Source organism: Pseudophryne corroboree, unplaced genomic scaffold (assembly GCF_028390025.1).
Source record: "Pseudophryne corroboree isolate aPseCor3 unplaced genomic scaffold, aPseCor3.hap2 scaffold_1983, whole genome shotgun sequence".
Taxonomy (NCBI): domain Eukaryota; kingdom Metazoa; phylum Chordata; class Amphibia; order Anura; family Myobatrachidae; genus Pseudophryne; species Pseudophryne corroboree.
Window position 1 is genome coordinate 67,862 of NW_026968624.1, and position 12,866 is coordinate 80,727.

General features: G+C 58.5%; 1 protein-coding gene across 1 annotated transcript in view; it reads right to left on the reverse strand.

Annotated features, from left to right (window-relative positions):
• The window catches only part of LOC135005204 (immunoglobulin superfamily member 8-like), a gene marked incomplete at its 5' end in the record, with an annotated part of 80,077 nt that extends 67,858 nt beyond the window's left edge, over positions 1-12,219 (reverse strand). Inside the window, 5 exon segments of the mRNA XM_063951911.1 lie at positions 9,014-9,522; positions 9,638-9,705; positions 10,367-10,471; positions 12,083-12,103; positions 12,106-12,219. Coding sequence (XP_063807981.1) covers positions 9,014-9,522; positions 9,638-9,705; positions 10,367-10,471; positions 12,083-12,103; positions 12,106-12,219 — 817 coding nt within the window.
• Positions 12,220-12,866: the final 647 nt, after the last annotated feature.

Below are 12,866 nucleotides of genomic sequence, written 5' to 3' on the forward strand. Positions count from 1 at the left end.
AGTCACCTCCTTCCTGGCTTTTACCAGGGTAGGGATGACCTCTTCCGGAATGCCTTTTTCCCTTAGGATTCGGCGTTCAACCGCCATGCCGTCAAACGCAGCCGCGGTAAGTCTTGGAATAGACACGGTCCCTGCTGAAGCAGGTCCCGTCTTAGAGGTAGAGGCCACGGATCTTCCGTGAGCATCTCCTGAAGTTCCGGGTACCAAGTTCTTCTTGGCCAATCCGGAGCCACGAGTATCGTTCTTACTCCCCTTTGCCGTATAATTCTCAGTACTTTTGGTATGAGAGGCAGAGGAGGAAACACATACACTGACTGGTACACCCATGGTGTTACCAGAGCGTCTACAGCTATTGCCTGAGGGTCTCTTGACCTGGCGCAATACCTGTCCAGTTTTTTGTTGAGGCGGGACGCCATCATGTCCACCATTGGTCTTTCCCAATGGACCACAATCATGTGGAAGACTTCTGGATGAAGTCCCCACTCTCCCGGGTGCAGATCGTGTCTGCTGAGGAAGTCTGCTTCCCAGTTGTCCACTCCCGGGATGAACACAGCTGACAGTGCTAACACATGATTTTCTGCCCAGCGGAGAATCCTTGCAGCTTCTGCCATTGCCCTCCTGCTTCTTGTGCCGCCCTGTCTGTTTACGTGGGCGACTGCCGTGATGTTGTCCGACTGAATCAACACCGGCTGACCCTGAAGCAGAGGTTTTGCCAGGCTTAGAGCATTGTAAAATCGCTCTTCGCTCCAGTATATTTATGTGAAGAGACGTTTCCAGGCTTGACCACACGCCCTGGAAGTTTCTTCCCTGTGTGACCGCTCCCCAGCCTCTCAGGCTGGCATCCGTGGTCACTAGGACCCAGTTCTGTATGCCGAATCTGCGGCCCTCTAACAGATGAGCACTCTGCAACCACCACAGAAGAGACACCCTTGTCCTTGTGGACAATTTTATCCGCTGATGCATCTGCAGATGCGATCCGGACCATTTGTCCAGCAGATCCCACTGAAAAGTTCGTGCATGGAATCTGCCGAATGGAATCGCTTCGTAAGAAGCTACCATTTTTCCCAGGACTCTTGTGCATTGATGCACAGATACTTTTCCTGGTTTTAGGAGGTTCCTGACTAGATCGGATAACTCCCTGGCTTTCTCCTCCGGAAGAAATACCTTTTTCTGAACAGTGTCCAGAATCATCCCTAGGAACAACAGACGTGTCGTCGGGATCAGTTGGGATTTTGGAAAATTCAGAATCCACCCGTGTTGTTGGAGCACTACTTGGGTTAGTGCTACTCCGACCTCCAGCTGTTCTCTGGATCTTGCCCTTATCAGGAGATCGTCCAAGTAAGGGATAATTAAGACGCCTTCTCTTCGAAGAAGGATCATCATTTCGGCCATTACCTTGGTAAAGACCCTGGGTGCCGTGGACAATCCAAACGGCAGCGTCTGAAACTGATAATGACAGTTTTGGACCACTAACCTGAGGTACCCTTGGTGTAGGAGGGGTACCTTGACTATCACCTGCTGAGAATACAGCTTGTGAATGGCCTCCAATACCGTCGCCCTGTCGGAGGGAGACGTTGGCAAAGCAGACTTTAGGAAACGGCGAGGAGGGGACTTCTCGAATTCCAACCTGTAACCCTGAGATACTACCTGCAGGATCCAGGGGTCCACCTGCGAGTGAGCCCACTGTGCGCTGAAATGTTTGAGGCGACCCCCCACCGCCCCTGAGTCTGCTTGTAAGGTCCCAGCGTCATTCTGACGCCTTTGTAGAAGCCGGGGAGGGCTTCTGCTCCTGGGAAGGAGCTGCTTGTTGCAGTCTCTTACCCTTTCCTTTGCCTCGGGGCAAATAGGAATGTCCTTTTGCTCGTTTGTTCTTATAGGAACGAAAGGACTGCGGCTGAAAAGCCTGCGGCTTTTTCTGCTGGGAGGTGACCTGGGGTAAAAAGGTGGATTTTCCGGCCGTTGCCGTGGCCACCAGATCCGATAGACCGACCCCAAATAATTCCTCCCCCTTATACGGCAATACTTCCATATGTAGTTTGGAATCCGCATCACCTGACCACTGGCGCGTCCATAAACTTCTTCTGGCAGATATGGACATCGCACTTACTCTTGATGCCAGAGTGCAAATATCTCTCTGTGCATCTCGCATATAAAGAAATGCATCCTTTAACTGCTCTATAGTCAGTAAAATACTGTCCCTATCCAGGGTATCAATATTTTCAGACAGTGACTCCGACCAAGCCACGCCAGCACTGCACATCCAGGCTGAGGCGATTGCTGGTCTCAGTATAACACCCGTATGTGTGTATATACTTTTTAATGTATTCTCCAGCCTCCTATCAGCTGGATCCTTGAGGGCGGCCGTATCAGGAGACGGTAACGCCACTTGCTTTGATAAGCGTGTGAGCGCCTTATCCACCCTAGGAGGTGTTTCCCAGCGCGCCCTAACCTCTGGCGGGAAAGGATATAATGCCAATAACTTCTTTGAAATTAGCAGTTTTCTATCGGGGTTAACCCACGCTTCATCACACACTTCATTCAGTTCCTCTGATTCAGGAAAAACTATCGGTAGTTTTTTCACACCCCACATAATACCCCTTTTTGTGGTACTTGCAGTATCAGAGATATGCAAAGCCTCCTTCATTGCCGTGATCATATAACGTGTGGCCCTACTGGAAAATACGTTTGGTTCTTCACCGTCGACACTGGATTCAGTGTCAGTGTCTGGGTCTGTGTCGACCGACTGAGGTAAAGGGCGTTTTACAGCCCCTGACGGTGTCTGAGACGCCTGGACAGGTACTAACTGGTTTGCCGGCTGTCTCATGTCGTCAACCGACTTTAGTAGCGTGCTGACACTTTCCCGTAATTCCATAAACAAAGCCATCCATTCTGGTGTCGACTCCCTAGGGGGTGACATCACCATTACAGGCAATTGCTCCGCCTCCACGCCAACATCGTCCTCATACATGTCGACACACGCGTACCGACATACAGCAGACACACAGGGAATGCTCTGATAGAAGACAGGACCCCACTAGCCCTTTGGGGAGACAGAGGGAGAGTTTGCCAGCACACACCCAAGCGCTATAAATATATATAGGGACAACCTTAATAAGTGTGTTCCCTTTATAGCAGCTCAATATTATAAATATCGCCAATAAGTGCCCCCCCTCTCTGTTTTTACCCTGTTTCTGTAGTGCAGTGCAGGGGAGAGTCCTGGGAGCCTTCCTCGCAGCGGAGCTGGGCAGGAAAATGGCGCTGTGTGCGGAGGAGAATAGGCCCCGCCCCCTTTTCGGCGGGCTTCTTTTCCCGTTTTTTTTGGAACCTGGCAGGGGTTAAATACATCCATATAGCCCCAGGGGCTATATGTGATATATTTTAGCCAGAATAGGTATATTACATTGCTGCCCAGGGCGCCCCCCCCAGCGCCCTGCACCCTCAGTGACCGCTGGTGTGAAGTGTGCGGAGAGCAATGGCGCACAGCTGCAGTGCTGTGCGCTACCTCATGAAGACTGAGACGTCTTCTGCCGCCGGTTTCTGGACCTCTTCTCTATTCGGCATCTGCAAGGGGGTCGGCGGCGCGGCTCCGGTGACCCATCCAGGCTGTACCTGTGATCGTCCCTCTGGAGCTAGTGTCCAGTAGCCTAAGAAGCAAATCCATCCTGCACGCAGGTGAGTTCACTTCTTCTCCCCTAAGTCCCTCGTTGCAGTGAGCCTGTTGCCAGCAGGACTCACTGAAAATAAAAAACCTAACAAACTTTTTCTAAGCAGCTCTTTAGGAGAGCCACCTAGATTGCACCCTGCTCGGACGGGCACAAAAACCTAACTGAGGCTTGGAGGAGGGTCATAGGGGGAGGAGCCAGTACACACCACCTAGTGGTCAAACTTTTAAATTTTGTGCCCTGTCTCCTGCGGAGCCGCTATTCCCCATGGTCCTGACAGAGTCCCAGCATCCACTAGGACGTCAGAGAAATAGTGCCCTCTTCCCCGCATCTCCTCTCCTGTCACCAGCACACCCTCCTGGTTACACCTCACCCTATAGACTATAGTGCCCTCTTCCCTGCATCTCCTCTCCTGTCACCAGCAGACCCTCCTGGTTACACCTCACCCTATAGACTATATTACCCTCTTCCCCGCATCTCCTCTCCTGTCACCAGCACACCCTCCTGGTTATACCTCACCCTATAGACTATAGTGCCCTCTTCCACACATCTCCTCTCCTGTCACCAGCACACCTTCTTGGTTACACCTCACCCTATAGACTATAGTGCCCTCTTCCCCACATCTCCTCTCCTGTCACCAGCACACCCTCCTGGTTACACCTCACCCTATAGACTATAGTGCCCTCTTCCCCACATCTCCTCTCCTGTCACCAGCACACCCTCCTGGTTACACCTCACCCTATAGACTATAGAACCCTCTTCCCCGCATCTCCTCTCCTGTCACCAGCACACCCTCCTGGTTACAGCTCACCCTATAGACTATAGTGCCCTCTTCCACACATGTCCTCTACTGTCACCAGCACACCCTCCTGGTTACACCTCACCCTATAGACTATAGTGCCCTCTTCCCCACATCTTCTCTCCTGTCACCAGCACACCCTCCTGGTTACACCTCGCCCTATAGACTATAGGGCCCTCTTCCCTGCATCTCCTCTCCTGTCACCAGCAGACCCTCCTGGTTACACCTCACCCTACAGACTATAGTACCCTCTTCCCCGCATCTCCTCTCCTGTCACCAGCACACCCTCCTGGTTATACCACACCCTATAGACTATAGTGCCCCCTTCCACACATCTTCTCTCCTGTCACCAGCACACCTTCTTGGTTACACCTCACCCTATAGACTATAGTGCCCTCTTCCCCACATCTCCTCTCCTGTCACCAGCACACCCTCCTGGTTACACCTCACCCTATAGACTATAGTGCCCTATTCCCCGCATTTCCTCTCCTGTCACCAGCACACCCTCCTGGTTACACCTCACCCTATAGACTATAGTGCCCTCTTCCCCACATCTCCTCTCCTGTCACCAGCACACCCTCCTGGTTACACCTCACCCTATAGACTATACTGCCCTCTTCCCCACATCTCCTCTCTTGTCACCAGCACACCCTCCTGGTTACACCTCACCCTATAGGACCCTCTTCCCCACATCTCCTCTTCTGTCACCAGCACACCCTCCTGGTTACACCTCACCCTATAGACTATAGTGCCCTCTTCCCCACATCTCCTCTCCTGTCACCAGCACACCCTCCTGGTTACACCTCACCCTATAGACTATAGAACCCTCTTCCCCGCATCTCCTCTCCTGTCACCAGCACACCCTCCTGGTTACAGCTCACCCTATAGACTATAGTGCCCTCTTCCACACATCTCCTCTCCTGTCACCAGCACACCCTCCTGGTTACAGCTCACCCTATAGACTATAGTGCCCTCTTCCACACATCTCCTCTCCTGTCACCAGCACACCCTCCTGGTTACATCTCACTCTATACACTATAGTGCCCTCTTCCCCACATCTTCTCTCATGTCACCAGCACACCCTCCTGGTTACACCTCGCCCTATAGACTATAGGGCCCTCTTCCCTGCATCTCCTCTCCTGTCACCAGCAGACCCTCCTGGTTACACCTCACCCTATAGACTATATTACCCTCTTCCCCGCATCTCCTCTCCTGTCACCAGCACACCCTCCTGGTTATACCTCACCCTATAGACTATAGTGCCCTCTTCCACACATCTCCTCTCCTGTCACCAGCACACCTTCTTGGTTACACCTCACCCTATAGACTATAGTGCCCTCTTCCCCACATCTCCTCTCCTGTCACCAGCACACCCTCCTGGTTACACCTCACCCAATAGACTATAGTGCCCTCTTCCCCGCATTTCCTCTCCTGTCACCAGCACACCCTCCTGGTTACACCTCACCCTATAGACTATAGTGCCCTCTTCCGCACATTTCCTCTCCTGTCACCAGCACACCCTCCTGGTTACACCTCACCCTATAGACTATAGTGCCCTCTTCCCCACATCTCCTCTCCTGTCACCAGCACACCCTCCTGGTTACACCTCACCCTATAGACTATAGAACCCTCTTCCCCGCATCTCCTCTCCTGTCACCAGCACACCCTCCTGGTTACAGCTCACCCTATAGACTATAGTGCCCTCTTCCACACATGTCCTCTACTGTCACCAGCACACCCTCCTGGTTACACCTCACCCTATAGACTCCTCTTCCCCACATCTCCTCTCCTGTCACCAGCACACCCTCCTGGTTACAGCTCACCCTATAGACTAAAGTGCCCTCTTCCACACATCTCCTCTCCTGTCACCAGCACACCCTCCTGGTTACAGCTCACCCTATAGACTATAGTGCCCTCTTCCACACATCTCCTCTCCTGTCACCAGCACACCCTCCTGGTTACAGCTCACCCTATAGACTATAGTGCCCTCTTCCACACATCTCCTCTCCTGTCACCAGCACACCCTCCTGGTTACAGCTCACCCTATAGACTATAGTGCCCTCTTCCACACATCTCCTCTCCTGTCACCAGCACACCCTCCTGGTTACACCTCACCCTATAGACTATAGTGCCCTCTTCCCCACATCTCCTCTCCTGTCAGCAGCACACCCTCCTGGTTACACCTCACCCTATAGACTATAGTGCCCTCTTCCCCGCATCTCCTCTCCTGTCACCAGCACACCCTCCTGGTTACACCTCACCCTATAGACTATAGTGCCCTCTTCCCCGCATCTCCTCTCCTGTCAACAGCACACCCTCCTGGTTACACCTCACCCTATAGACTATAGTGCCCTCTTCCCCAAATCTCCTCTCCTGTCAACAGAACACCCTCCTGGTTACATCTCACCCTATAGACTATAGTGCCCTCTTCCACACATCTCCTCTCCTGTCACCAGCACACCCTCCTGGTTACATCTCACTCTATAGACTAAAGTGACCTCTTCCCCACATCTCCTCTCCTGTCACCAGCTCACCCTCCTGGTTACACTTCACCCTATAGACTCCTCTTCCCCACATCTCCTCTCCTGTCACCAGCACACCCTCCTGGTTACACCTCACCCTATAGACTATAGTGCCCTCTTCCCCACATCTCCTCTCCTGTCACCAGCACACCCTCCTGGTTACACCTCACCCTATAGACTATCGAACCCTCTTCCCCGCATCTCCTCTCCTGTCACCAGCACACCCTCCTGGTTACAGCTCACCCTATAGACTATAGTGCCCTCTTCCACACATGTCCTCTCCTGTCACCAGCACACCCTCCTGGTTACACCTCACCCTGTAGACTATAGTGTCCTCTTCCACACATCTCCTCTCCTGTCACCAGCACACCCTCCTGGTTACACCTCGCCCTATAGACTCCTCTTCCCCACATCTCCTCTCCTGTCACCAGCACACCCTCCTGGTTACAGCTCACCCTATAGACTATAGTGCCCTCTTCCCCACATCTCGTCTCCTGTCACCAGCACACCCTCCTGGTTACACCTCGCCCTATAGACTATAGGGCCCTCTTCCCTGCATCTCCTTTCCTGTCACCAGCAGACCCTCCTGGTTACACCTCACCCTATAGACTATAGTGCCCTCTTCCCCACATCTCCTCTCCTGTCAGCAGCACACCCTCCTGGTTACACCTCACCCTATAGACTATAGTACCCTCTTCCCCGCATCTCCTCTCCTGTCACCAGCACACCCTCCTGGTTACACCTCACCCTATAGACTATAGTGCCCTCTTCCACACATCTCCTCTCCTGTCACCAGCACACCTTCTTGGTTACACCTCACCCTATAGACTATAGTGCCCTCTTCCCCACATCTCCTCTCCTGTCACCAGCACACCCTCCTGGTTACACCTCACCCTATAGACTATAGAACCCTCTTCCCCGCATCTCCTCTCCTGTCACCAGCACACCCTCCTGGTTACAGCTCACCCTATAGACTATAGTGCCCTCTTCCACACATCTCCTCTCTTGTCACCAGCACACCCTCCGGGTTACACCTCACCCTATAGACTATAGTGCCCTCTTCCCCACATCTCCTCTCCTGTCACCAGCACACCCTCCTGGTTACACCTCACCCTATAGAATATAGTGCCCTCTTCCACACATCTCCTCTCTTGTCACCAGCACACCCTCCTGGTTACACCTCACCCTATAGACTATAGGGCCCTCTTCCCCACATCTCCTCTCCTGTCACCAGCACACCCTCCTGGTTACATCTCGCCCTATAGACTATAGGGCCCTCTTCCCCACATCTCCTCTCCTGTCACCAGCACACCCTCCTGGTTACACCTCACCCTATAGACTATAGGACCCTCTTCCCCATATTTCCTCTCCTGTCACCAGCACACCCTCCTGGTTACACCTCACCCTATAGACTATAGTGCCCTCTTCCCCACATCTCCTCTCCTGTCACCAGCACACCCTCCTGGTTACATCTCGCCCTATAGACTATAGGGCCCTCTTCCCCACATCTCCTCTCCTGTCACCAGCACACCCTCCTGGTTACACCTCACCCTATAGACTATAGGACCCTCTTCCCCACATTTCCTCTCCTGTCACCAGCACACCCTACTGGTTACACCTCACCCTATAGACTATACGACCCTCTTCCCCACATTTAATCTCCTGTCACCAGCACACCCTCCTGGTTACACATCACCCTATAGACTCCTCTTCCCCACATCTCCTCTCCTGTCACCAGCACACCCTCCTGGTTACACCTCGCCCTATAGACTATAGTGCCCTCTTCCCCACATCTCCTCTCCTGTCACCAGCACACCCTCCTGGTTACACCTCACCCTATAGACTATAGTGCCCTCTTCCCCGCATCTCCTCTCCTGTCACGGGCGACTGTTTCTCGCTGTTTGCCGCCATGGTACAGATGATCAGCGATTGGGAGGGGAACATGGAGACGTGATCTGTAATATGCGGGTTAGTCCTCCCTGTTACAGGAAGAGGAGGATTGTGGGACTTTTTGGAAAAAGCATTGGTACCTGTCACGGCGACTTTGCTGCTGTACGTCCCCAGGTACTTTGCGTCCGTGGTTGGGGTGTAGCACTCGTATACACCGGCGTCATCGCTGCGCAGCCTCTTGATGCGGAGTTCTACGCTGTCTCCGCTCAGACGCTGGATATACACCTCCCCGCTGCTCACACGGGGAGCGAACACCGCGTACGCAAAAGCTGGGTCCTTGGTGCTGGCGATAGAGATGGAGATATCCGGGGCGGGCGGCCTATACACAAACCACTCAAAGTTCTGTACGGCCGGTCCTTCATACCCGCTGACGTTACAGGGGATAGAGGTAGCGGTGCCCTCAACGCGGTACAAGGGTCCAGCAGGCACGTGCACTTCCCGCGAGAAGCAGACACCTGCGGGAGAGAGGGGAGTACTCTCAGCGGAGGAGGAAGCCTGCAAACATATATACAGTATATATACATGTGTGTACCTGAACCCCCCACACCCAGCATTATCTAACACGCCCGGATACAAAGTCCATATACTCCTGCACAAGTCTGATCAGTGACCTCTCCGTACTGTGCAGCGCAACCCCTCCTACGCCCGGCACCTACGGGGAACCCCTCCTACGCCCAGCACCCCATCCTACGCCCGGCACCTACGGGGAACCCCTCCTACGCCCGGCACCCCCCGGAACCCCTCCTACGCCCGGCACCCCCGGGAACCCCTCCTACGCCCGGCACCTCCGGGAACCCCTCCTACGCCCGGCACCCCCGGGAACCCCTCCTACGCCCGGCACCCCCGGGAACCCCTCCTAAGCCCAGCACCCCCGGGAACCCCTCCTACGCCCGGCACCTCCGGGAACCCCTCCTACGCCCGGCACCTCCGGGAACCCCTCCTACGCCCGGCACCCCCGGGAACCCCTCCTACGCCCGGCACCCCCGGGAACCCCTCCTACGCCCGGCACCCCCGGGAACCCCTCCTAAGCCCAGCACCCCCGGGAACCCCTCCTACGCCCGGCACCTACGGGAACCCCTCCTAAGCCCAGCACCTCCGGGAACCCCTCCTACGCCCAGCACCTCCGGGAACCCCTCCTACGCCCGGCACCCCCGGGAACCCCTCCTACACTCAGCACCCCCGGGAACCCCTCCTACGCCCAGCACCTACGGGGAACCCCTCCTACGCCCGGCACCCCCGGGAACCCCTCCTACGCCCGGCACCCCCGGGAACCCCTCCTACGCCCAGCACCCCCGGGAAACCCTCCTACGCCCGGCACCCCCGGGAACCCCTTCTACGCCCGGCACCCCCGGGAACCTCTCCTACGCCCGGCACCCTCGGGAACCCCACCTACGCCCGGCACCTACTCCTACGCCCGGCACCCCCTCCTACGCCCGGCACCCCCGGGAACCCCTCCTACGCCCGGCACCCCCGGGAACCCCTCCTACGCCCGGCACCCCGGGAACCCCTCCTACGCCCGGCACCCCCGGGAACCCCTCCTACGCCCAGCACCCCCGGGAACCACTCCTACGCCCGGCACCCCCTCCTGCGCCCGGCACCTACGGGGAACCCCTCCTACGCCCAGCACCTACGGGGAACCCCTCCTACGCCCAGCACCTACGGGGAACCCCTCCTACGCCCGGCACCTACGGGGAACCCCTCCTACGCCCAGCACCTCCGGGAACCCCTCCTACGCCCAGCACCTACGGGGAACCCCTCCTACGCCCGGCACCCCCTCCTACGCCCAGCACCCCCGGGAACCCCTCCTACGCCCAGCACCCCCGGGAACCCCTCCTACGCCCGGCACCTACGGGGAACCCCTCCTACGCCCAGCACCTCCGGGAACCCCTCCTACGCCCAGCACCTCCGGGAACCCCTCCTACGCCCGGCACCCCCGGGAACCCCTCCTACACTCAGCACCCCCGGGAACCCCTCCTACGCCCGGCACCCCCTCCTACGCCCGGCACCTACGGGGAACCCCTCCTACGCCCGGCACCCCCGGGAACCCCTCCTACGCCCGGCACCCCCGGGAACCCCTCCTACGCCCAGCACCCCCGGGAAACCCTCCTACGCCCGGCACCCCCGGGAACCCCTTCTACGCCCGGCACCCCCGGGAACCTCTCCTACGCCCGGAACCCTCGGGAACCCCACCTACGCCCGGCACCTACTCCTACGCCCGGCACCCCTGGGAACCCCTCCTACGCCCGGCACCCCCTCCTACGCCCGGCACCCCCGGGAACCCCTCCTACGCCCAGCACCCCCGGGAACCACTCCTACGCCCGGCACCCCCTCCTACGCCCGGCACCTACGGGGAACCCCTCCTACGCCCGGCACCTACGGGGAACCCCTCCTACGCCCAGCACCCCCGGGAACCACTCCTACGCCCGGCACCCCTGGGAACCCCTCCTACGCCCGGCACCCCCGGGAACCCCACCTACACCCGGCACCCCCTCCTACGCCCGGTACCCCCGGGAACCCCACCTACACCCGGCACCCCCTCCTACGCCCGGTACCCCCGGGAACCCCTCCTACGCCCAGCACCCCCGGGAACCACTCCTACGCCCGGCACCCCCTCCTGCGCCCGGCACCTACGGGGAACCCCTCCTACGCCCAGCACCTACGGGGAACCCCTCCTACGCCCAGCACCTACGGGGAACCCCTCCTACGCCCGGCACCCCCTCCTACGCCCAGCACCCCCGGGAACCACTCCTACGCCCAGCACCCCCGGGAACCCCTCCTACGCCCGGCACCTACGGGGAACCCCTCCTACGCCCAGCACCTCCGGGAACCCCTCCTACGCCCAGCACCCCCGGGAACCACTCCTACGCCCGGCACCCCCTCCTGCGCCCGGCACCTACGGGGAACCCCTCCTACGCCCAGCACCTACGGGGAACCCCTCCTACGCCCGGCACCCCCTCCTACGCCCAGCACCCCCGGGAACCACTCCTACGCCCAGCACCCCCGGGAACCCCTCCTACGCCCGGCACCTACGGGGAACCCCTCCTACGCCCGGCACCTCCGGGAACCCCTCCTACGCCCAGCACCTACGGGAACCCCTCCTACGCCCGGCACCCCCTCCTACGCCCAGCACCCCCGGGAACCCCTCCTACGCCCAGCACCCCCGGGAACCCCTCCTACGCCCAGCACCCCCGGGAACCCCTCCTACGCCCGGCACCTACGGGGAACCCCTCCTACGCCCAGCACCTCCGGGAACCCCTCCTACGCCCAGCACCTCCGGGAACCCCTCCTACGCCCGGCACCCCCGGGAACCCCTCCTACACTCAGCACCCCCGGGAACCCCTCCTACGCCCGGCACCTACGGGGAACCCCTCCTACGCCCGGCACCCCCGGGAACCCCTCCTACGCCCGGCACCCCCGGGAACCCCTCCTACGCCCAGCACCCCCGGGAAACCCTCCTACGCCCGGCACCCCCGGGAACCCCTTCTACGCCCGGCACCCCCGGGAACCTCTCCTACGCCCGGCACCCTCGGGAACCCCACCTACGCCCGGCACCCCTGGGAACCCCTCCTACGCCCGGCACCCCCTCCTACGCCCGGCACCCCCGGGAACCACTCCTACGCCCGGCACCCCCTCCTACGCCCGGCACCTACGGGGAACCCCTCCTACGCCCGGCACCTACGGGGAACCCCTCCTACGCCCAGCACCCCCGGGAACCACTCCTACGCCCGGCACCCCCGGGAACCCCTCCTACGCCCGGCACCCCCGGGAACCCCACCTACACCCGGCACCCCCTCCTACGCCCGGCACCCCCGGGAACCCCTCCTACGCCCGGCACCCCCTCCTACGCCCGGTACCCCCGGGAACCCCTCCTACGCCCGGCACCGCCTCCTACACCCGGTATCCCCGGGAACCCCTCCTACGCCCGGCACCCCC